General features: G+C 37.1%; 2 protein-coding genes across 7 annotated transcripts in view; one reads left to right on the top strand and one right to left on the bottom strand.

The window, feature by feature from the left end:
- chn (zinc finger transcriptional factor charlatan) overlaps nucleotides 1-21565 on the top strand; it is a 44909-nt gene extending 23344 nt beyond the window's left edge. For 2 of the 6 annotated variants that reach the window (XM_070109044.1, XM_070109043.1), the window contains exons 2-7: nucleotides 11599-11840; nucleotides 12030-12466; nucleotides 15833-16906; nucleotides 17182-17352; nucleotides 17631-17972; nucleotides 18957-21565. In XM_070109044.1, coding sequence (XP_069965145.1) covers nucleotides 11658-11840; nucleotides 12030-12466; nucleotides 15833-16906; nucleotides 17182-17352; nucleotides 17631-17972; nucleotides 18957-20982 — 4233 coding nt within the window. In that variant the 5' untranslated portion in view covers nucleotides 11599-11657 and the 3' untranslated portion in view covers nucleotides 20983-21565. The remainder of the gene's footprint in view (nucleotides 1-11598; nucleotides 11841-12029; nucleotides 12467-15832; nucleotides 16907-17181; nucleotides 17353-17630; nucleotides 17973-18956) is intronic. The other 4 variants (XM_070109045.1, XM_070109046.1, XM_070109048.1 and 1 more) reach the window with 4 other exon arrangements.
- Nucleotides 13665-15305, bottom strand: LOC106624303 (protein phosphatase 1 regulatory subunit 36). The gene has a single exon (XM_014244001.3). It carries the CDS (start codon nucleotides 15206-15208, stop codon nucleotides 13838-13840), a length of 1371 nt encoding a protein of 456 aa, XP_014099476.2. The 5' UTR covers nucleotides 15209-15305; the 3' UTR covers nucleotides 13665-13837.
- Nucleotides 21566-25721: the final 4156 nt, after the last annotated feature.

The raw sequence follows: 25721 nt of genomic DNA, 5'->3' as shown, positions 1-25721 counted from the left end.
CAAAGCGGTTAAACTACTTTTCAATTTTTGTCTTGTCTTCATGCCAAAGCGCGTTCACAAACGTGCATACATACAAAAGTAGGTACCAGTCGCTAGCATGAAATACGGGCGCGACGCGAAGTGAAAAATGTAAAGCGCGACCATTAAGCGTCTTACACACGCAGCGTTTGTTGCTGTTGCTACGAGCGCACAACGTCAGCCGCATCACCACTGTCGTTGGCATCGTAAATTAAATGTACAAAAAAATCACCAACCCACCCATTACCAAAATATAAATAGCAACAACGACAGCAAACATACTTAAGATGAGACAAAAATCGGCCAAAACATTGTTGGCATTGCTGACGTTGAGTCGAAAACTTTACTGCTGACGATAATCATGTTAATGATGCTCAACTCTTACGTTCATTTGCTGATTGAGTGTTGGCGTTAGGCACAACGTTTGGGGGGTAAGCGTGCGCGTTTACTTAAATAGCAGCACGCTAAAACAGCTGCGCCATCAGCAGCACCTTGCCTTGACGCGCCTTGCTTGCCTGCAGTCACAACGATATGGCGCGACCCCAACAACCCGCGCGGGTGCGCTCGCCGCTAAAGGTGTGCGCTTCTTCAGCACTTCTTTTTCACGATTTTTGGTTTTTTGCTTTTAGCTACGCGTTAGTGTGGACAGGCCGGCAGGCAGGCAGGCGGATGCGGTTGGCGAGTCAATTTTTCAGCTGACCAAAATACCACCTGCCGCCCATAGCGCGTCTGTGCGCGTTTACGTTGCTTGCGTACGCGTGTGAACAGAGGTCGTCAGCGCGGCGCGCAACTTGATAAGTGTAATTTTGGTTGTTGCTCATGTCGTCGTTTTATGCCAACGAAAATACCTAAAATGACAGCAGCCAACCAACGGCACAGAAAAACAAGAAACGTATAACCAATAAAAGTTATAATACAGCCGTTTTGAAAGGAAGGGAACGGCAGCGGCGGCGCTTTCGCGCAAGCACCAAACACAGAAGCCGCAATACTTTTTCGCGCTGCTTATGCGCGCTGTGCTATTTTTGTTTTTTACATTTTCTCAATAAATTCATATGTCTTCTTTGCTGTTATTTGCAAAATATCTTCATATGCCACCGAAACGACTGACTAACGCGCAGCGCTAACGCCAGCATCAGCACGCCACTAATAAAATCTGACCAAGCTCATTATGCGCGCGCTTAATAGCACGTTGGCTGTTGTCGCTTATTCTATTTAGTCATTGGTAAAATAACCTGTAGGCTTACGTTGAAAAGAAATTAAAAGCGACGACAGCAAAGCGTTATATTTATTTCATTGTGTATTTCCTCGTGTCTCTCTCTGCGCCGCTACGTTGCTGAGATTTCTTGCCAATTGGGTGAGCGCACATAATTCACCGGGCAAAACTTACCCACCAGCCCACACACGCACCGTTTGACATGGTTAATAGCGTCACACGCCCTGCGCCGCTCCACTCCCATATCTCCCTCGTTAACGCGCCGCCACCACGACCACCACCACCACCACCACCTGCCCACACAGTTTGCTGTGCGCGTCGTCGCCTCTTAAGTTTTCAACTTTCAGGCGACTTTTAGACTTTAGTTATTATACATTTTTTTTCTTCTTAATTATATTTCTTTTTACACGGCTTGTTGGCTGTAGTGTTGCTGCTGTTGGCCCAACCTTAGCGCAACGTCTCAATGTCCGACCCACTCTACTCAGTTATATTTCTTGTGTGTTTGTTTGCCGCGAACGCATGAAATGTATGTTTTTTATTGGCGTTGAATCAGTGCTATGTTTGTTGCTTGTTTGTGTGCGCTTGTGCTCATTTGGTCGCTATCGATTCACATATTGTTGCTGACCACAAAACGTCAAATGGCAACCACCCACTTGCCCACGCACTTAATGACTTTTTGCTTTAATTCACTGCGTTTGAATGGCATATCAAAGTATTGAAAGATATATCTATACATATATATTTGTATATGGTGGCGATTTGTAAAGCAAAATAGAAAAAAAAGAGGTCATGAGAATGGGTGTGATTACATGATTGGTCATCTGAATTATAGACCTGTGCAGACAGGTCCGGTTTTAAAGTTTGAAAAATAAACTTGCATATTAGTTATAGGTTATTTATTTATTCGATTTTATTATATAAAAATTAGCTAAACCGATGAACTCTGTAGCGTCTAAAAAAGTAGAGATTGAGACAAAAGAAATTTGGCAATTGTTGACATTGTCTCCTTTTAGTTTTGTTTATATTTTATCAATTGTTTATTAAACTTATTTAAAATTGGTTTTAACTTTTCGTTATTGCAAATAATTTTTCGGTAAACTCGAGTTTAAAATTTTGTGTTTACGAACATCTGTCAAACGTTTTCGTTTTTACGTTTGCGAAACTCTGTCTTTAATTTGATAATTTTGTCAAAAGTGCGTCTGATTTTTTCAAACTTGCGTATTTTTAATTTAAAGCAGCGGTTTTTATTCATAAACCCCAAAAATATGACGAGTTAAGTACAAATTTTTGTATGTTTAACTCAATTTTATAGGTTTTAATGTTAAACACCAAAATGGCGAATAAACTCGAGTTTGTGACACAAGTTTGACAAAAGTTGAAAAGTTTTATGTACAAAAGCGACGAAAAAATGGTGAGTTTAAGGAAAACTTCTTGTATGGTAAACTCGAACACTAACATGAAGAATAAACTCGAGTTTGTGGTACAAGTAGAAAAGCTATAATTCTATTTAATGTACAAAAGCGCCAGAAATATGTTGAGTTAAAGGGAAAATTTTTGTATGGTCAACTCCATTTTCTAGTGTTTAATGTTAAACACCAAAATGGCTTGTAAACTCGAGTTTATACTAGGAGTATAAAAAAAATAATTTCTTATTGAATCGATTGAACATACTTGATGTTAAACACCAAAATTGCTAGTAAACTCGAGTTTATGTTAGAAGTATAAAAAAAAAAAATTATTTCTTATTGAATCGATTGCACAGACTTGATCGGTATGTTTTATACTACAATATTTATGTATCAAACGTGCCTCACGAAGGACTCGTAGCAATTTGATGCAATTACTAAAGTATTAACACTACAAACAGCACTTTAAATTCAACCAAATAAATAATGTTCTCATACATCCGGCAATTATGGTCAGTTGTCTCACCCAGACCAAACTCGAAACTCCCACACCGTCGCCTCGTTACACTAGATTAATGCGCCAATACACGCACACATACACACACACACATATTTTTTATAGCGACACACTCATGCGAAACAATTTCACGATCAGCAACCACCAACCCAACAACGATGCGAGCTGATTGCGTTTCAACTTCTCAGCGCACTTCAAGTGTTGTGGCCAAGCGTTGCTTTTCTGTTGTTTTGTTTTTGAAAAATTTCATTTCATAAAATGTGTGTTGTCCGACTGCAATTGTGGGCGTGTGTGCGCGTTCGTGTCGCTGTGATGTGGCGGCTGTAGGCGATAACAGTGCGTCCACTTGGCCTTTCACCGCCAGAGTCAACACCAGTAAAGCAGCACACACGCGCACATGCGTTCGTTCGTATGTCCGTCCGTCAGTCTGTTCGTCAGCGACTCAAATCAATGGCACTGAATAGCACAATAAATATGGTGGAAATTCCAAGACCATTTATAACTGCTAGGCGGCGCGACCCACCCTGTAAAACAGCACTTTGTGAAATTATCCACTGCCGGCGCGGCGCAAATTACTCCTTCACACACACACAAATGTTGGCATCAGTGGCGCGCTGTGTTTTGGTTGTTGTTGTCGATAGTCGGGCAGCTGAAGTTGCTTTGACTTTTGGGTTGAGTTTGTATGTTGGGTTGGGTAACTTCGGCTTGACGACTGCACATTTATGACCCCACAACACCACCAACGAACAGGCTGATAAACAGCAATGCAAACATACCTATAACAACAGCAGCGCGAGCACTTTGAAATGGGTCGGTGTTTGAGTGCCGCTTCTTTGCTGCTGAGCTTGCGAAATTTCATAAAAATTCTCGCCTCGCCTCGCCAATGCTGCTGCCTTGTCGATCGTTATATTTCTCAGAGTTGATATTTTGACACGGGTATATGGGTGTGTGTGTTTGTATACTCAATGCGCCATGTGCGCTTCTTTTTGTTTTTATTTTTACTTTTTGCTTGCCATTGCTTTTCGCTGACTGCCTGTCTCGTCAACTCGCTGCGAGTCTCGCCGTCGTACTGTTTATTTTTGCTGTTTGTCCGCTGATTTACTTTACTTAGTTGGGTGCTATTAAGTGCCCACCCGTTTTTAACGCACCCACCCGTCATTGCCTGGTTTTTTCATCGTTTAATAATAACACCAACACCCGGCACAAAAGCAACAACAAACACGCAAATACTCAAATAAATAAGAAAACAACACAGAAAATGTCAGCGCTTGCACGGTGGGACAAATTTGAGGTGTGGTTGGGTTAAAAGTAAAAATAAGTTTTAAAAATATTTACAAAAAATAAGATGTATAGAAAAATAAAATATATATAACGGTACATTTTATATTAAGGAAAAATAAATCAATTATCCAAATAATATTAAAAAAGTTTAAAAAAAATATATATATTAAAAATAAAATAATAATAATAAAAATTAATCATTAAATATTAAAAAAAAATTTTTTAAATTAAAAACAATGTTAACAGTAAATTTTTTATTTAACAAAAAATTTATTATTAATTCATATTAAAAAATATATTTTTACGGTACATATTAAATTTTGAATAACATAAAAAAAATTAATTTCGGCCTATGTATTTAAAATATTTTTAATTTTAATGTTTTTTATAAAGAAAAAATATTTATTTATTTAACAAAAAAATAAGTTTTCATATTTTTATCGATAAATTAGATATAAATAAAAAGTAAATAAACGTAAATAACAAAATATTTAAATTTTTATTTAAATCACATATTTTTAATTTTAATTCCTTTATAAATAAAATAAAAATAACTTATATTTTGAACTACATAGTATATTTTAATCATAAATCAATGAAATATTAAATAAATTTTTTTTCATTTTGTAAATTAAAATAAATTTATTTAGCGGTAAAATTTATATATTTAAAACTATTTTTTTCCATAAAAATTATTTATTTTCGTTTTTAAATAATGAATTCTTAATTTTATTTAGAAATATTTCTTTTATAAAGTTTATTTTTTTTTTTATGAAAAACAATATTAATACTAAATATTTTTCATTAATTTAAATATAAATGAAAATAAAAAAATAAATAAATTTAATTTACAACAAAATAACATTAAACTATACTTAAATAAAAAATTTTTAATTAAAATTTCCTTACAAATAAATTTAAACAAATTAACAAATATACAGTTCAATTTAAAAAAATTGATGATATATAAAAATAAATGATAACTTTAAATTTTATAAATAAAATTAAACAACACAAAATAAAATAAAATAAAAAATAAATAAAAAAAAAACATAAAAAAAAAATAAAATATATTTTTAAAAAAATAAAAATATAAAATGAAAATAAATTTAAAAAATGAAAACATTAAAAATTATGTATTGTATATTAAAATATTACATTTAAAAATATATTTTTTTTAAAACTATTATTGTATCAATAATTTAAATATAAATAATAAAACTAAAAAAATAAAACAGAAAAAAATAAAACAAAAAAAATTAAAAAAAAAGTTAAAATAAATTAAATAATAATAAAAACAAAAATTTAAAACTATATTTTTATCAATAATTTAAATATAAATACAAAATATATGTTTGTTTAAAATATTTTAGTGTAATGTGGAATAAAAAATAGCAATGTAATGCAAGTTTAAAATACCGTAATTTTAATAAATTAAAATTTTTTTCGATCTGAAATTCAAGTAAACTTGAACGCCTTAAGCTCAAGCCGTTTTTTGAGCACCAAAACTTCAATATCTTACCACTGTGCACTTGGCGCACCGCAACAACAACAATGCGCGTAGCATTATACGGCATTTTAGCACGGTCGCCTGCGCCCACTTTATCGTCGTCGATCGCCCTCCATGACGACGCGCTGCCTGCCATACGATTTGGCACGGCAAACACCATAATTTTGTGGCGTGGTGACTATGCACATACTCAAATACATACACACATATTACTACTAATAACTCCCAGTTGCGATCGTGTTGGTTTGAATTAAGCTGTTGTCTGCGACACGCGTGTGTCTGCCTTCGTCACACACATATTTTTAATGTCACTTCTTTTCGGTTGTGTGACTAGTCGCCAAAGATGAAAACATTAACGCCAAAGCAATCAGCCACCAACACTTATCGATCGCGACAAGCAACAGCGCACATTAAATAGTCAAAGCGGCGGTGGTGCGCTGATTACAATCAACAACAACCACAACAACGGCAACAATTTGATGGTGTTCATAGCGCACCGCTAAAATGAAGCGCACATCAAAGTCACTACTATTTCAGACTCTTTATGCAGCGCTGTTTGTCATTGGTGCGGGTGTGCGCCTGTCGCAGAGACACCCCAAAGACTCGCGCGCAGTCCAACTGCGCCATATAAGCTAATATACATATGTATGCATGTAAGTTATTTGTGTTGGTTGGCTTTACGCAAGCAGCTGTTGGCATCAAAAGTCAAAGCGTAAGAAATGTCGATCATGGACAATCCAATCGCAGAACCGGTTCTTAGCTCCTTCCATTTGCAGCGGTTCCTTCATTGTCGCTGCGACGCCAAGCACCCATCCCAACTGCGCTACCCTTTGTGGTTGGTTGGCTCACACGCATGTATGCTTCAGCCGTTGTTCATGTAGTCGAGTTCGTCGTCAGTAACATCAGCACGTATTGCCAGCAGTACCAGCAGGCGCAGCTGTTATAATTTAGCGCTGGCTTGCTATTATTTCCGCTGTGACTGTCGTTGCTTTCAAGTTCTTTGTTGTTGTATTTTTATTTCTTTTTCTTTTCTGCGCGCACTTTGTGTTGTTGTTTCAGTTGCGCGCCCGTTTTCGGCCCACTCACCCCATTTGTGCGAGTGTGATTGGCTTGTCATGCAGCTGTTGCGCCAATCTTCATGTCATCTGCGTTTCTTCGTTTTGTGTTTCGTAGCCTGTTTTTTTGTTTTTTTTTTGTTTTAGAAATATGTAAGTTTCGTAAATGTTTCTGTCTTTGGCGGTAGCTTCTCAAATGTCGGCCAGTTTGTGTCTCTTTTTTTTGCGGTAAGTTAAAAATTCTCTGCAGCACTGGTTCCAGCATGATTGAATATGGACATTTCTGGGGTTTTCTGGTATCTCTAGACAATATATAGATGAACTCGTAAGTTGCAAATCTTCCACGAATATTTTTAAGGCATAAAATCTTATATTTGACGCCATAAATGTTAAGATCTGCAGATCTTATAAAAATATTCTTAAATATTTTGTTTTTAATTGTTAGATCGTATAGGCGACGATCGTGACAGAAGTGCTGATCGAGCTTACCACCTAACATAATAATTCAAGCAACGATATTGTAGCGCTTTGATATTTGGCGCATTTTTCGTGTTGATTTAAGGATTAAGCGTTAAAAATCTAGTGTAAATATACTTTATGGTTCAGGTGACTTTCTTTGTGTTTACTGTTAACCCGCTCTTATTGTGAAGCTTTTGACTGAGATCAACAGCGTTTTGGAAAGATCGTTGCATGCTGCTTTATATAAATTTTAAGCTCTTATGAGCTGGAATTGTAATCTATGAGGACTACAGCTTTTTCTTTTAACATTTCATTCACACAGTTGCAGTTGCTGTAATTCTCAACAGTTTTATGCAATGCGACACTACATATTTTGAACATATTTTTGCCGATTAAAAATTTGTGATAACAACCAACTTCCATTCCATTGAAATACAAGTAAATGCTTTGAAACTGAAAATACAGATATTTTCTGAGATATTTGCGCCTGACAGCAAAGTATGATGTATTATAAAGCCGTATCCACCCACCATAGCCTACTCACAGCGACAGATGAATGATCTTGACTTTTGCTTGCTTGCTTGCTCCGCGCCACCACTCGAAAAAAGCTACAAAAACACCCAACAATCGCCAATAAATAAAACAAGCATATGAATTGTGAAATAGACTGGCAGTCGGACGCGCAGACAGACGCGACGCCCAGCTTTAGCACAGCCAAAACACCAAACGCCCCCACACGGTGTTGTGTCGCGACGCTTCGCTTCATGCTGAACTGCTGACTCGGCGGCGGCAGCAGACCGGAATATGGGTGAATAAAATTCAAAACGACAACGCGAAAAGGGGACACTTCAAAAAGAACACACTGCAAAACAAACAACCAATAAAACAACAAGAATAAATACAATCTTCATGTGAGGGGGAGAACACGTTTTGCCGCGTAACATGCATACAAACAACGCAACAGAAATGAAGACAATGTCGCCAAAGTGGGCGACACAAACTGCCACACATCACAGCCGACCATATGCGGTCGCGTAGTACACGTATGTAATGCAACTGTGACAGTTCGTGAGTTTGGCAACGCGACGCCTGCCCCGGCTGTGTGTGGCATCGCGTTCAATGCGTTCGCTGCGAAGTAGCAGTGGCCCACCAAGTGCAACCTAGCGTCTGTTGGCGTCACTGATGACTTTGCAAACAAATCATCTGTTTTTATGTTTTGCGCTATGGCGCTGCTTGTTGTTGTAGCTACATTTGTGGCACAGCAAGTTGGCGCGCTTTTCCGTTTCGCTGTTAACATTCAGCTTTGTGCTTTATTTTTGGTACCGTTGAAGCTGCGTATCCACCCACTTTGGCTTAAGGTTATCGCCGTTGTGGGAGGACCATGACGAACTCGACGATAAGCGGGCAGACGCGGCTGCAGCAAGAAGTTTTTTATTTGCAGCCAGTAGACTTCAGTTCGCACTATTGGCGGTTGGAGTATAAAATGGGTTTCTGCTACCTTCAGCAACCGCTTTTGCAGCGTAGACGCTATTTGTAAAGCGAAAATAATTCTAGGGATCACATTGTGCCGCATTTGCTTTTCCTCCATTCCTTTTTATTCACTCATCCGTTTTGATTACTTGCCATCTCCGGTCTTCTGACTCATTTGTCTGCAGCGGCAGTGGTGGCGTTGGCGGCGCACTTCAAAAGCTCAGCGCCAAAGACACTCACAGAAATAAGGCAGGCAAGCCGACTGATATGCCGCGCAATATGACCGACGTTGGCAACATTGCGTAGCAATCAAAATAAAAAGCCTCGAAACGCGGGTGCGCGTGCAGCGAAGCCTGCATATCGGAATGCCTTACATATGATATTTTCTGTGTGTGTGCCGCACAGCTCATTGACAATTTGTCTTCCGAGTTTATGGTGTGCAAAGTGGGTACACTAATAACCCTCCATCCAGCCTACCTACGCACTTTGCTGGCCTGTTTGTTGAAATTCAAGCGAAGTTTGTGACGCGCACTCGCTTGTGTGTGTGTGTTAGGTGTCTTTAATTTTATGTGGAATTCTGGGAAGGAATTTTCGAACGGCGTTGATTTGGGTGTCGATTGAAATGGCATGCAATTTAGGGGAAGAAATGAGAGGAATGAAATTTTATATGCTTTTTATAAAGCTTTATATTTATGTAGCTTTGTTGGAAAATTATGTCAGATCTGTGCTTTAAAGGATGTAAAACTTGACTCGCAAAATTTTTTTGAGTATAATAAATTTTAGAATACGCGAGATTTACTGATTTCTCAGGTCCGCAGTGGACTCTTTTTGGAGATTCTGAAAGATAGTATTTCCGACTTCTTTTGACTTCAAAGTTTAAAATTGCTGTAGCGGACTTTTTAAAGCTTCTTAAGGCAGCCTAAAATACAATGAACATTACGAGGTTTTGGAAAGAAGACCAACGTAAAAGTTTTGATGCCAAAACCCGAATAAAGCTGTGGATTTCGATAACTTGTTGTCACCATTCATGCTGATGCGGATCCGGAGTTTTAGCGAGTCAAAGACTGTACTCTGCAGTCTTCTTCAAAATTGTTTGGCGAATTTGGGTTGTATGTCAGCAACAACACGACGAATATTTTTTTTATGCTTTTCCACTAGAGTAAACTTATTGCGAAACCGAGCCATGGTCGCTGTTGTTGTTGTTGTAGCGGCTGAAAACATTCCTCAAGTAATTTGACGAATGGTGCCGAGTTGACAGTCCTTGACCGAATAAAAATTCGGGTCCGTTACGGTTACGTAGACTCGACTGTCGTGGGAATGTTAATGGTTGCTCGATAGACGACTCTGCAGGGCGACTATGTCGACCGAATATTGTACGCAGCACGCGATGCGTCGCGCGTGAATTGAACCATTATTTTAGTAATAAATATTCACTATTTGCAAACTTTGTTTCGGAGTAAGTCTGCTCATTATGAACTGCCAAGCTGTCAAAAAGACTCAGCTACGAAAAAAGTGTTGCCTCATTGCAAACCACACGTCTAAAAAAAAAACACCCGTTACATATTTCTCATTACAAATCACTCAGTTATTTTATAACTTTTTCTTAAAGCAAAAAGCTTTGAAGCAATCAGCACGTTGTTGAAAAAAATACTCTCAACCTAAGCGCCAAGTCCGCGTAAGAATTTGACAGCTCTTTAAGAATTTACGCTCCGTCCGTCGAGATTGATTTCAGTCAACAATTTCACCTTAATTTCTGTGTAAAATTATTTCACGCGATTTCTGCCTGCTTCAGCACTTTATTTTATTTTATACATTCCTTTAACACCTACCTGGCGTTGTTACGAAACATGACTCAGCAGTTCGGCTGTTGGTGCGTAGCTTCATGCCATTATTCTCGGCTGCTTGTTGTTGTTTAATAGCTGTCTTAACTGCGCTGCAGCAGCGCTAATGTCATCCCAGCAGCAAAAAGCCAAGTACGAGCACATACCTGCATATGTCTGTATATATGTTTGTATGTATGTATGTATAGTTTGTACCACAGCCATTCACTTAACGTCAACTGCATTTTTATGTTCATTTTTCAACTGTCTTGTTATTGTTGCTATACTTGCGTTGTGTTGCCTTAACGCAGCGCATCATGTATCAGCGTTGGTATTCCTGGAAATGTCAGTCAGCTGTCGTTGGCAATTTAACTTTTACACGCCGCCCGCACGCCACAACGCCAGCATACCTACAAACACATACACATATACGCGCACACATACATACAAGCATTGCAGATATGTAGCGTAAAGCCAAGGCTAAGTGACAAGCCACAAAACTGGGCAGCTGTGGTTCATACTTTGCCCGCCGACTGAAGTGACTTTTAAAAGGCAGGCGACTAAAGGCGGCGCAAATAAACAACGTCAAGTCACAAAAAAGGCGTGTGAGACAAATTGAAACTCAACAATTGTGTGGCTATTTGACGAACGCTTGCTTTTGTCGACTCTGCGCTCTACGCAATATAATTTTTGTGCTTTTTATTGATCTAACCCTGCGCTGATATACATATATAGATATATATAGTTCAACTGCCTTTATATACCTAACTACATACATACAAATATGTTTTTTTTTTTACACACTGCTAACCGCAATTTCTCTCTCTCTCTGTCTTTCTCCTTCCGCAGTTTCTGACGGCCCGTATTTGTAGTTGTAGCAGCATTGCAACGCGCGCATTCTATAAGCCATGGCAACATTAATACCGTCCTCAAATGTTGAGGCCGCTTATGAAGATATGTTTAAAGAAATCACACGTAAATTATATGGGGAAGAGACCGGAAATGGTTTACATACATTGGGCACACCGGTTGCGCAGGTGGCGACCACTGGGCCCACAGCGCCCGAAGGCGAACGCTCATTCACGAATTTGGTAAGTGCCACAACAGCGCTTGCGGTTGACTCATGTGTCCCCAGCCGCAAACACACATACACACTCCTCAATTGTTGTTTGGTTTTTTTTTACTTATTTTATCTCTTTTTTTTGTTTTTGTTTTTTGGTGTTTTTTCTTCTGCTCCTCTTCGCTTTGACTGCGTTTTTTCGTCGCTGCACCTTCTTCAGCAGATCGATCGCAGCGCTGCGCCCACCATCGAATATGAGAACAATGCCGCTAATGCCGTCAATGCAGCAGCAACAGCTGCCGCAGCGGCAAATGTTGTAATCCAACAACAACCCGAGGGTTCTGTGGTCGTCGCAACGACAGGCGGTAATTTCAAATCGGAAGACCACTTGAATACGGCTTTTGGCCTGGCGGCGCTAATGCAAAATGGTTTTGCCACCACCAACGCCACTGGCACCGGTGGTACGGATCAGCAACAACAGCAACAGCAGCAACAACAACAACAACAGCAGCAGGCACAAATTGTACAGTGGTCGACACCGACGGCAACAGGTGGTAAATTGCAGAGTTATACGGCTGCCACGCAACAGCAACAACAACAACAGCAGCAACAGCAACAACAACAACTGCAGCAACAAGTTGGCACATCCAAGTCAAAGTAAGTGCAGACATAAGTGGTAGTGCATGTGTGCTTCTATATATTTCTTCTATATGTGTATATGGGTGTACATGCATATATACATAAATGTAATTAGCCATTAGGGTGGCTCAGTTTTCTACGTGCGTTGAAACAAAAATTTTTAGATTGCAAAGCTAGTTTCTTTAAGTCTTATAAATAATTAGTATATACATATGTATACACGAAAGATAATGAAACATTAGGGTGTGTTGGGTTTTTCATGTATGAAAACAAAAATTTTCAAATTGATATTCTTGTATTATATATGCATATGTATGTGCTTATATAGATATGATACTTCTAAATGTATGTAACTACGTGTATACAAAAAATCAATTTTACATTAGGGCGTGTCCATGTTTTTTTGCATGTGAAAACAAATTTTTTAAATTGAAATTCTTGTTTGTTCATGTGTTATGTATATGATATTGAAGTACATACATATGTGTATACAAAAAAAAAAAATAATTATACGTTAGGGTGTGTCCATTTTGTTTTGCATATGAAAACAAATTTTTTAAAGTGAATCTCTTGTTTCTTCATGTGTTATGTATATGATATTTAAGTACATACATATGTGTATACAAAAATAATAATTATACATTAAGGTGTGTCCTTTTTGTTTTGCATCTGAAAACAAACTTTTTGAAGTGAATCTCTTGTTTCTTCAAGTCTTTTATACCATATATGATATTTAAGTACATATGTGTGTACTAAAATATAATTATACATTAGGGTGGGTCGGTTTTTGTTTATAGAAAACGGAGTTTATTTATAGTGCAATACTCGTATCTTTGTTTTTTATATGTAGATGATATTGAAGCGCATATTTGTATACAAAAAGATAATTATACGTTAGGGAGGTTTTTTTTTTTAAATATGAAAACTAAATTTTTAAAAATTCATTTGCTTTAAAATTTTGAAATTGCTCAAACTTAAGTTAACAGCGATTTTTTTTTTTCAACTAATATGCTGAAAATTACCGTTATACTAAATTTCATACTGAACTACAAATTCGATTAACTCTTCTACATATAGCGAAGTAAGAGGATCTTTAAATACGATTACTTTTGTGCAATCTAACCTTTTCCTCTTCTCTAAAGCTTAGCGAGTGATGAATCGAACACACAATTGACCTAAACCAAAGAGCTATCAAATGCAGAAAAATTTCAGCAAATACACGATTCTAAACTTAAAATTTTATTGAAATATCTGCCTACCGAAATCATGACGAGCTTTAAATATGATTTGCAACAAAAAAAAGAAAAATATCAAAAATATACAAAACCTTGCAGCTGCCTTCGAGCTGTTACTCTCTGCGTCAGGCGCACCTTTGCTTTGTGCACTACGCTATAGTTTTCCCAATAATTTCTTGCGTGCTAAAAACTTGCTCGTTATCTCTTTCACACTTGGACCATACGAATCTCTAACCAGCTCCCTCTCGCATTGCGTCACAATGTTCGTAATCATGCCCTCCGTAGTGAAATACGCAATGACGGCGTCGCGGCGACACCACTTATCTATAACCGCTTTGCTTGCGCGCTCATACTGCAGACGCACATGATAGTAGGTGTCGAATTTCTGCGCATGTTTGCGTATTTTCTCCGCATCGATATGCGGTATCTTCAGCATCGGCTGACGCACCAATTGATAGGGATCATAAATATGCGAATAGTTCTGAAAGCGCACCTCTTCCCAATTGATGTTCAACAGTGTGTTGTAGATTTTCTTCGGATGCCCGAGTATGCCGTGGCACACATCAATCAAAGTCAACTGACTATCCGGCACAATATACTCGAGCTCTAGTTGGTGTATGCGCAAATCGGTGCCACGATATTTACGTTCGCCAATCCACAATATGGGCAAATTCTCGTTGGACACATTGACCAACTCCTGTATGAGCGGTGAGTTTTGTGCGCGATAATTGACGCGCTTGTAATTCTTGCCGTACAGCATGTTCGCCTCGGCATCCGTAAAGTTGATGTGCGCATAACGTTTGAGCTTAAAGTGTTCGGAGCGAAAGAGCCGATACATTTCCAAATCGATGTAGTCGTAGGCGCGTCGATGCATAGCGATCCACACCATTTGTGTGGAGAATGCCAAAAAGGTTTCGTGAAAGCGCTTATCCTTAATCGATTGCGAAATATTGACAATGGGTGTAATGTGATAGAATGGCTTCATTTCGCCATCGCCCGCTATAATAATGCTATATTCGCGCGCCAACAGCAGTCGATGCTGTGTAAGATGCGACGAGTAGATGCGCTTGATCTCATTGGTGTCCTCGCTTTGTATTTGCGCCTTTTCGCCGCTAATCTCGTCGCGACGTATCAACACATACTCCACCATTTTCAAGTAGTACTCAAAGTAGATGATGAGCGCGCGCAGAAAACGATCCACGGTGAAGGTGTGCAGAAAGAGCACAAAATCCTTTGTGATGATCTCGGTTGGTGCCAGAAAGAGCACAATATTTTTTATGTCCTGCACGAGTATTACATCGGCATCGTGTGTTAGTTCGGAACGTTGGAACTCTTGCAGGAATATTAATTCTTCCAATTGATTTAGCGACTTGTTGAATTTGAAGCCGCACGTCTTGACATAATCTTGTTTCTCCAACTCCGCATCTTTAATGGGTTCAAATTCTAAGCGCTCCAAGTTCTTATTCCACGTCCATTTGCCCAGACTAAATTTTGGCACAAAATTCGAATTGTGTATGCGACGCATTGTCGATGCGGAGACGTCTATTGCGTTTGTAGGGTTTTAACAAAAAGAAAAAATGTTTCAAAAAAGCAATTGTGTTGAAGTTTGAAATTAAATGTATTCAAAAATGTGAGCGAAAAATAGCTTGTTTGAAATAATTTTGTTGCGACAGTTTTGAAGCCAGGCAAGCTGGCTAGTCACTCAGTTTTTGAGATATAAGTCTGAAATTTTGCATACATTCTTTTGTCCCCAAGAAGCTGCTCATTTGTGGCAATCGTTCATATCGGAGCACTATAGCATATAGCTGCCATACAAACTGTTCAATCAGATGCAATTCTTGTATGAAAAACTTTGTTATTTGACGAGATATCTACACGAAATTTGACATGGATTAGTAGTTTTTTGGCAACACTACAATCTCCGAATAAATGGTTCAGATCGGACCACTTTAGCATATAGCTGGCATATAAACTGACCGAGCATAATCGATATAAATATCTTTTTATACCCTTTACGCTAAAAGAAATGCATTTGTGTAGGGTATTATAGCTTCGGTGTAGCTGTAGTTAACATTTTTGTCTTGTCTGGTTTTCAGATATTTCGTATATACGTAAAATAACCACATTTTGCTGTTTGTTTTGTTTTTAGATCCAAAAATCGCAACGATTCTACCACCGAAGTGATCTACACTAGTCCCTCGACCTCCGGTAACAACATGAATGCCGGCCAAACTCAACAACAGACAACACCTACATCAACAAACAGCAGCGGTGTCGTCACCAGTTCGAGCGGTGGCAATAGTCGTAAAAAGTCACACAGCAACAACAGCAACGCGCATAATAATCAACAAAATGGCAATAATGCCAACAACAATGGCGGTGTACAAGTGCAAAAACGTTACGCCTGCACACACTGTCCCTACTCCACCGATCGGCGAGATCTCTACACTCGTCACGAGAACATACATAAAGAGGAGAAGCCCTTCCAGTGCTTCGCCTGCCTCAAGCAATTCAATCGGGCCGATCATGTGAAGAAGCATTTTCTGCGCATGCATCGTGAATTGCAGTATGACATCAATAAGACGCGACGTCACGTAAGCTCGAACACGTCCAACAGTGGCGGTGGCGGCAATGGTGGTGGCAATCAGCATGCTGGCGGACGTGGCAATGTGACCATCACTTCGGTAAATACACAACACACAAACAATACGCTCAACAGTTGTGGCTCACCCGAGCAAAAACCCAACATCATATTCCAGGGTGCGAACGTACAACTGGACAATGCATTCCTGGAAGCGCAACGCCAACCGACCTCGTCGAGCATGAGCATTGCGGAGACCATCGAGGCTGTAGCGACAGCGGCCGACGCGCCCTTGCCACAACTCAAACAGGAGAAACAAGATGACATCGCTGTCGGTGTGGGCGGCGCCAATGGTGGCATTGTTTGCAATACGGGCGCCGCTAGTGGCAACCTCAAACCGAAGCGTGAGAAACGCTTCACCTGCTGTTACTGTCCGTGGTCCGGCGCGGATAAGTGGGGCTTGAAACGCCATCTGAATACGCACACAAAACCGTTTGTATGCTTGCTGTGCGATTATAAGGCGGCGCGCTCGGAACGCCTGGCCACGCATGTGCTGAAAGTGCACAACAAGCGCGCCTGCAACAAGTGCTCCTTCCTCGGCGATACGCAGGAAGAGTTCCAAGCGCACATCAACGAAGTGCAGTGAGTATTAAATGCAATTATTGATTTCTCAAATAAAATATTTCACTGTTTACTAACTAAATTTCAATAAATAACTGTCGTGTAGTTAGCGTTGTAGGCAAATTTAGCGGCCTTATAGAAAAAAAAAAAAAACTAACCTCCACTAACACTTAGTTTTAAGCCCTACGTAGTGCCACTAATAAAGAAGGCAGTAGCTTTCGAAATTAATTATCGAAAATCTAATACTTGTAATTTCTTTCTTCTCTGTGCTTTCCACACGCGTTTTGCGCGCGCAGTCCCAATGATGCGCGACCGGCGCGCGGCAATCAAAATCCAACTAATCACTTAATTAACGGCAATATGTCGAACTCGAATTCGAGTTCGAATATTTTGCGCACAATTGGCAACCCTTTAGTAGCAAGTGATACAAGTGTAAATATATACTCAAATTCGCAACTGGCATACTGGTAAATAAACGGTTAATAATTAGCTAAACCTAGCAGTTAGACAAGTTAGCGTTATGAAGTTGAAGCTGGCTTAGAAAAAAAAGAAAAATTTCTGGTAAAAAATGTAAGCTGTAAAGTTAAATAATATTTATTTTATTTAACAAAACTACGCTAATTACTTTAATTAAAAGAAAAAAATATCAATAATTCTTAGCTCTTACACTGCGCGTTAGTTACTTTACTTTAAATTCAAACCTTTGCATTTACTATTGTATATTTTTCGCCTTCCACACTAAAAGTCATACAACACATAGTGGTGGTGGCGGCGGCGGCGGCGGCGGCAGCTCATCCACTTCCAGCAATCAAGGCGGCAACGTCGGTGGCGGTGGTTCGGTAACGATTTACACCACGACAACAACAAATGATAATGGCAACGGTAATATTACCGGCGGTCCACTACAGGAAATCATTGTAAATCCCACATCGATGGTGGGTTGGCGTTTGAGCGCCAATGGTTCGCTAATACCGCCGCACGATCTACTCACGGGCGGTTTACCGAATGCGGCCGCACAGAAACGCGGCTCCGAACGACTATTTCAATATCTTGAGGCAGACGGAAGTGATCCCGAAGACTATGCGCGGTAAAAAAATGGAAAAAAACAAATTATGAAAATGTTTGAATTTTATTCTTGTTTTCGTTTGTTGGCTTTGTCAAGTTTGTGTTCACTTCCCAGTCTTTCGTTAAGTTGCCAGTGTTTTTGGATAACCTCATAAAACCTATATTTTGTTTGGATAATTTGGTTATTTTTTGTTAATATATATACTTCATATGCGCCGCTTTTAACATTTTCATAGTTTACTGAATTTTTACATTCTTAAAAAAAGTACTTTACACTTTTGTTGTTATTATTATAGCCTGAATATCGATTTAGTCATCTGCGTAGGTCTGCCTGTATATGCGCGAACTAGTGCCTCACTTTTTGAGTTGTCATTCTGAAATTTCGCACACGTGCTTTCATCCCTATTCTATTGTTGAAAGCAAGGATACAATTTTCCGAGAAATTGTTCAGTTCGGGCTACTATAGCATATAGCTGCCATACAAACTGAACGACCAAAATCAAGTACTTGTATGGAAATATTTTTTATTTGATAAGATAACTTCACGAAATTTGGCATGGATTATGACTCAAGACAACGCTACAATTTCACGAGAAATTATTCAGTTCGGGCTACTATAGCATATAGCTGCCATACAAACTAAACGATCAAAATAAAGTTCTTTTATGGAAAACTTTTTTCTGGTTTTTATAAACATACGCAAGAAAAAAGAATAAAGTACATTACATTTTTGTTGTTGTAATTTCTTTGTTTTTAGAACTTTGTCATGTTAAAACCATACTTTAAGTCCAAAAAGTATTTATATTTATATTGAATTATTTATACTAATTTTAGTGGGTTTTCATTTAGTTTTCTTTCATTTTATATCTTCCTCTATTTACTTTTTACTCCACTTTTAATCTAATTTTTAAATTATTTTTATTATTTTTTTTTTAAATACGAAACGCGATTTTCTATATCTCATACTAATATATGCTGCATTTACTTCTTTCTTCCCCCCACACAGTCTCTTAAAAATGGACGCCATCAGTCGCAACACCGCTTCAGTCGCTCAGGATTTTCATAAGGCGGGAGGCGTGCAAGAGTTGAAAATTCCAGCTAATCATCAACTCCTGTTCAATAATAAACTGCCTTCACAATGGACGACCAAAGAGGCTGCGGCGCTACTCCATTCCCTAAGCAACAACAGCAACTTTGCCAACTATCAGCAACAACTGCAGCTACAGCAACAACAGCAGCGCATGAAATATCAACATTACAACGGCAACAGCAACAACACGCATAAGCGCCAACGACAACACTCAACGGGTGACGATGAGAATACGCCATCGTCTGCCTCGTCGACGGCATCGTCGAGTGATGGTGGCGCATCACCGTTGAAAGCTGGTGGCGTTAGACAGTATATGTCTAGCTCAGCAACAACAACAAATGGCAGCAATAGCAGTTACAGTAATAGTGAGCAGAGAAAGGCGATGTCGGCATTCTTGAGCGAAAATTTCGATTTGCAAGAAACAACGGAGAGCGCAATCGAAATGATGGCGGCAGCAGCAGCAGCAGCAGCGGCGGCTGGCAGCAGTAACAACAGCAACAGCAGCAACAAGCGTAAATATCAGCCGCAACTGGACAATGATGAAGATCAAGAAAATCAAGAGCAGCTTATTAGATCGCCTCCCGCGTATAACAACAACAAACTAAACAATACAATAAATTACCAGCAACAACATACGAGAACAACACGAACGCTCAATCAACGTACCACGAATGCCGCGCATAACCACCGCGAACATCGTCTAGATCTGCTACACTTAGATCGCGACAACAAGGAGAACAACAAGCAGAATGCTGCTGCCACATTTCTCAGCAACATGGAATATCAGAATTTGAATAAGGTCAGCACGCATATACAGAATTATGTCAAGGACATTATCAATAAGTATTACGCCGAAACGCCGCTTATGTATCCGGCAATGCCGACAGCAACGGAGACGCCGCACGACAGCCAACAGCCAACGGAACAGCTGCAGCAAAAGCCCTCCTCATCGCAACGCAAGCGTATGCGTAGCGAGACAGAGGAGTATATTGAGTATTTGCGCAATAAAGAGGATATAACGCTGACCATCACACCGAAGGTATCCACTGCGCAGAAGCAGCGCCATGCCGCACAAGCCCAGCAACAACGACAAAGTCCCACACGACAAGCGTTGTTGGCCACACCCGCCGTTACGCTAGCGCCGATCGCACCCATCATAACGCAATCCAAACCACAACCACAGCCACCAAACGCGCAAACGCAGACGCATGCGCAGCTGCAGCAGCCACCCAGCAAGCGCCGCAAATCACTTTCACAAATAGCCACATTGTTGCCCTTGTTGGCAGACGCCGCCTCGCAGCAGCAGTACCTTACCGCGCCGTTGGATTTCAGCAAGAAACCCACGCATGCTGACGAGGCTACTTGCGCAGCCACAGCTACGCCCACATTAACTGCGCCGGCGGTAACCGCGGTGTTGCCGAAAGCCGCGCAGGTCTCCGTTATACAAGCAGCACCCACGCAACAACAACAAAAGCCACAACAACAAGCAGTAGTTCAAAGCGTCAATGACAAGCGTTCGTCGCGCAAGCAAGCGCAGCCAAAGAAAATACGCGCGCCACCAGAGGTGATAGTCGCCATGTTGCGCGACAAATACTTGAATCGCATGGTGGATCATAAGCTGAGTTGCCGCGCCTGCGCACAAGATAAGCGACGCGCCGCGGCAATGCTCGTCTTCAACTACCACACAAAGGGTTCGCTGGCATTGCACAAACACTGGAAGCATCGCGCGAAGAAGCAACGCTGTCAGCATTGCATGCAGGCTTTTAAGCAACGCAGCAGCCTAATCGTGCACAGTCGGCGCATGCATGCTGCTGTAATGCAGGAGAAGCGGTCGGGTGCGAATAAAATGGGTGACATGTTAATGCAGCAGCAAAAGAAGGAGTGCAGCAAGCAGCAACGCAGCCATGCGCAGAAATCTAAGAAAACTGCGCTGAGCACGTAGAGCGCAGCAGCCAGGCATGCGCATACCACAAATATATTTACATGTGCATGTGTGTGTGTAAACTGATATTACCAGCTAAGCAAACTTTGCCAGTTGGTGGGTGTAAACTGTATATTGAGTGGGTGCTGCATTTGTATATTATTTTTTTAAATTTCTATTCGCGCGCTTCACGGCGTAAAACACTCGGGTATTCGTTGCTAGCATTTTATGTTGACGATGTAGCCATTCTAAACCAAGTATGCGCATTTTTAAAATACTTAATTATTTTTTAGTGAAAATGTATATTATTAGTTTTTAGTATAACGGATCGGTTTTTATATTATAATATATTATTAATAATACATTCCTCATTTATTATTAGGCAGGGATGATTTGTAGTGAAAAAAACTGTAAAAAAATGTTGCAGAGCACCAGGCTCCTCTGAGAACTAGACAAGCCCGGGAGTAACTGTCCCCGATCTCCTTCTAAGAAATAAAAGCGAATATTCTAATAAAACTATTTTGTAATTTCGAACTTGATTTTTTTTTTACTTACTGTTATGGCAGACACAATTATTAAATAAATGTAAATAATTTTTTTATAATTCTTCATGCATTTACTATTAATTTCGTAAATATTTTGTAGCGTTAAGTTATGTAAATTTGTTTTTGATTTTTTTTTTGTAAAAAGTAAATAAACATTATATACAAGTACATATATTCTTATTTATAATTTTTTAATTTCATATTTTTTTACATATATTTTTTGTTTTTTTATAATATATTGTATTATTTTTATATATTTTTTTGGTTATATTTATTTTATATATTTTTGTTATTAATCTTTTTTTAATATTTTTTTATTGCTGCTTTTTTTGTGTTTTTTATTTTTATTATTATTTTTGTTTTTTAAAAAATATAAAAAGTAAAAAAAAAATATTAAAAAAATAATATAAAACAAAAAAAAAAATAAGAAATAAATAATGCTTTTTTATACTTTTGCTTTTTTTTATTTATTTATTCTTTTTTAATATTATTTAATAATTTTTATTGTTTTATTATTTTTTACTATTATAAGATAATTTCTTTTTGTTTTTATTTTTTTTTTTTATTATAATTTTTATCGTTTTAATAATTTTTATCGTTTTTATAATTTTTATCGTTTTCATAATTTTTATCGTTTTTTTATTTTATTTGTGTTTTTTTTTGTTTCCGCGCTTTACAAATATATATTTTTTTATTGTATTTAAATACAAACTGTTTATGCTTTCAATCTAGCTTTTAAGTTCTTAAGCGATTTTTTTTTAAATTATTTTCTTATACAAAAAAATGTAAAATCGAATACTCGCGACTTTTATTTTTTATTAGAATACAATGCAAACAATTTTTTACATAAAAAAACTTTACTTAATTCGTATAAAATATTTATTAAATTTTAATAATTATTATTATAATTAAGGGTTTCTTTAAAGACAAAACGCTGCATTTTAATTTAAAAAAAAAATTAACGGTTACAAACAAAATATATGTGTATGCGTGTACTTTATACCAAACATACTTATGTATGTGTGTAAATGCATAGCTTGTTGCATATGCGTTTAAAATTTTTAAAATTATTTTTTTTTCAAATTTAATATTTTTTTTCAAATTTAATACTTTTTTTCAAATTTAATATTTTTTTTATTTGCCAACAACTGTTGGGTTCTAAGTTACTTACTTTTAAGTTGTAATGTACCTGAAATATGTTTTCTCTAAAAACTTAAAGCAAAAAAAATAAAAACTGCTAATGCAGCACATATACATATGTATTACATTAATATTCAAAATGTGAAATTTAAAGCATTTCATACTTAATTAAATTAAATTATATTATATTATTATATATTTGTTAAAGCAACAGTGCAGCTGTATGTATTAGAGCATGGGAGATGCCAACCTAATGCTTACAAAATACACCACTGTATCTATTGCCTATGCATAGTTAATATATAGTTAAGTTTAAACGAAGCTTTAATTTGCCAACTTCATTACTCAAAAATTATAATTACTGTTAATTTAGATATTTTAGCTATTTTAGCAAAAGTATTGACCTCATTAGCTGTTTTATTTTCATAAGTATGGATTTGTTAATTTGCCTAAAATGATAAAGCGTAAACAGTTGAGCAAAGTGTAGGCGAAAAATAATGAACATAAAGAATTATAGTTGCCATTTTTCAAAGCAAAGCATACAAACCCACACAAACACACAAAGATACAGCATAAGTAGCAAGTAGTTTTAAACCATAAACTAAAATAACAGAAAAATGAGAAATCTCAACACAAGTTTACTGCAAACATGACATTTTGTATACCAAATACTCGAACAATATGCCAAGGAACTAAGTCCTTTACGCCAACTTGCCACAAAAGCAATTAAAAAAGAAACTATGCACAGCTAAAAATGATAGAAAAGCGATAAAAAATCTAAAAATAAAAATCCTAAGCTATTTTAAGTAAATAAATTATAAATTCCAAAGCTGATTTGGTTCATACTCATGCGATTGCCTTATTTTTTTAACGCTAATATATTTTTAATTCTTATTAATTAGTTCTACTATAATTATGAAATAATTTCTATGCTTTAAGTCACCTTTAAGTCGCCTTTCATTGCATAAAATATGGGTTATTTTTTATTAAAAGAGAAAATAAAATAAAATCTACATACAATTAAAATGATTTTAACTCCTTATACGAAATTTGGTAAGAAAATGAGAAAATGAGAAAATGAAAATAAAAAGAAAATAAAAAATAAAATAAAAAATAAAAAGAAAATAAATAATTTAAAGAAAATAAAAGATAAAAAGAAAATAAAAATAAAATGAAAACCAAAAAGAAAAAGAAAAAGAAAATACAAATTATATAATTATCGCTAAGCAAACGCGAGTTGGCACGTTTACCACACGAAAGTGAATGTAATGGACTGAAAATTAATTTAAAAAAATAACAAAAAAAAAAAAATTTAACCTAAAAAAACGTATAAAAGAGCGTAAGAATTCAAAATGAAATGGTGGTTATAAGCAAAACAAAAACGAGAAAAATTTAAAATAAATGAATTTTAAGCTGAAAACACTAAACAAAGAACAAAAATAAAAGCAAAAGAAGAAAAAAAACAAAAAACAAAAAATCTGTAATGTTTTTTCAACAAAAAGCAGACACATATATTTGAGAAGCGCAAGCGCAGCCGTTTAGTGTATACACACTTAGTTTAAAATGTTGTAAACGCCCTTTTGCAAATACAAAAACAACAAACAAATGTTAGAAAACTTCTAAAAGCTAATTAAGCACGTTTTGGTAACCAAAAAAAAAAAAATATATATATATAAAAAGAGAAACATTAAATTCAATTGAGAAAAATTAAATTAAATTGCGGAAAATTTGATTAAAATGAGAAAAATTTAATGAAATTGAGGAAAATTAAATAAAATGATGAAATTTAAGACAAGCTAAATTAATTGAAATTAAAAAAATTTTACTTTAGGAAAAATGAAATTTAAACATAACAAAAAACAAGTACAGTAGTAAAAACAACGCCATTAATGGAAAGTGAAAATTATACTTAAATATTAAACTATGTGTAACGGTAATAGAAGCGTTAAAAAGTCACACGAAACACAACTAAAGATTAAAAAAAAATAAAACAAAAAAAATATTTAAGAAAAGATGTATGGAAACCCGGCAGCCGGTGTGGACTGTTGGGTGGATATGATAATTAAATGTCAAATGTGTTTTTAGTTTAATTTATATTTCTGAATATTGAAAATAAACATCTTAAAATTAGTTTAAAATAAAAATAAATGAAGAGTTCTTATTACAATTTGGTGGGCAGTGGAATGTAGACAACGAAAATATGATTATAAGTTCTGCAAGTGTTAAGTAAGTAGGTGCAACATTATTCTTGAATAAATTATTTTATTATTTACCTATGCAAATTGGGTTAGGTCTTAGAAAGACTAAATTAAAATCGGAAATATAGAATTGCTTGTTTGTTTATTCAAAGTTCACACGACAGTCGGGTCTACGCAGCCGGAACGAATTTTCATCAGGTCAGGAAAGTTAATTCGTTAGCATTCCTCCAAATTAGTTCAGCATTCTTTTTTGCTGCTGCAACAACAACAACTGAATTGGCGAATATGATCTAAACATCATCTGAATGCAGCGCAAACAAATAATTCTCTTTAATTTGTTGATAATAATGAGAAATGTTGTGGAATCTGATAGTTGCCGGTATCAGAATTGAAACCGTTGATAAATTATAGCTTATGTCATGAATTCTAATATTTATTATTGGTTTGGTATTCCAAACAGAATTTTTATGTTCTGAGCAGTGGTTCCTTCATTTTTGAGATATCGAACTGAAATTTTGCACACGTTCTTTTCTCCATAAGAAGCTGTTCATATGTCGGAAGTCCTTGTATGAAAAACTTCTTTTTTTGACAAGATACCTTCACGAAATTCAACATCGATCGGTATATTTTCGGAGAAATTGTTCAGATCGGACCACCAGAGCATATAGCTGCCAACCAAACTGACGATTTAAAATCATGCGTCATCATCTTTTGCATTTGTGAAGTTTTTTCGTTTTTAATTCTTATTGATTGTCGATGTAATGGAAACAAAGTTAGTAATCTGTCGTATTTAGACATGCAACACTCGGTCCCTCAATATTTCGACCTAGCACATTAAAAACTTTAACCCATGTAGTCAATGTGTGGAAAATAAAAA

This window comes from Bactrocera oleae, chromosome 4, assembly GCF_042242935.1.
Source record: "Bactrocera oleae isolate idBacOlea1 chromosome 4, idBacOlea1, whole genome shotgun sequence".
NCBI classification, from domain to species: Eukaryota; Metazoa; Arthropoda; class Insecta; order Diptera; family Tephritidae; genus Bactrocera; species Bactrocera oleae.
This window is presented reverse-complemented; position numbering and strand designations above follow the sequence as displayed.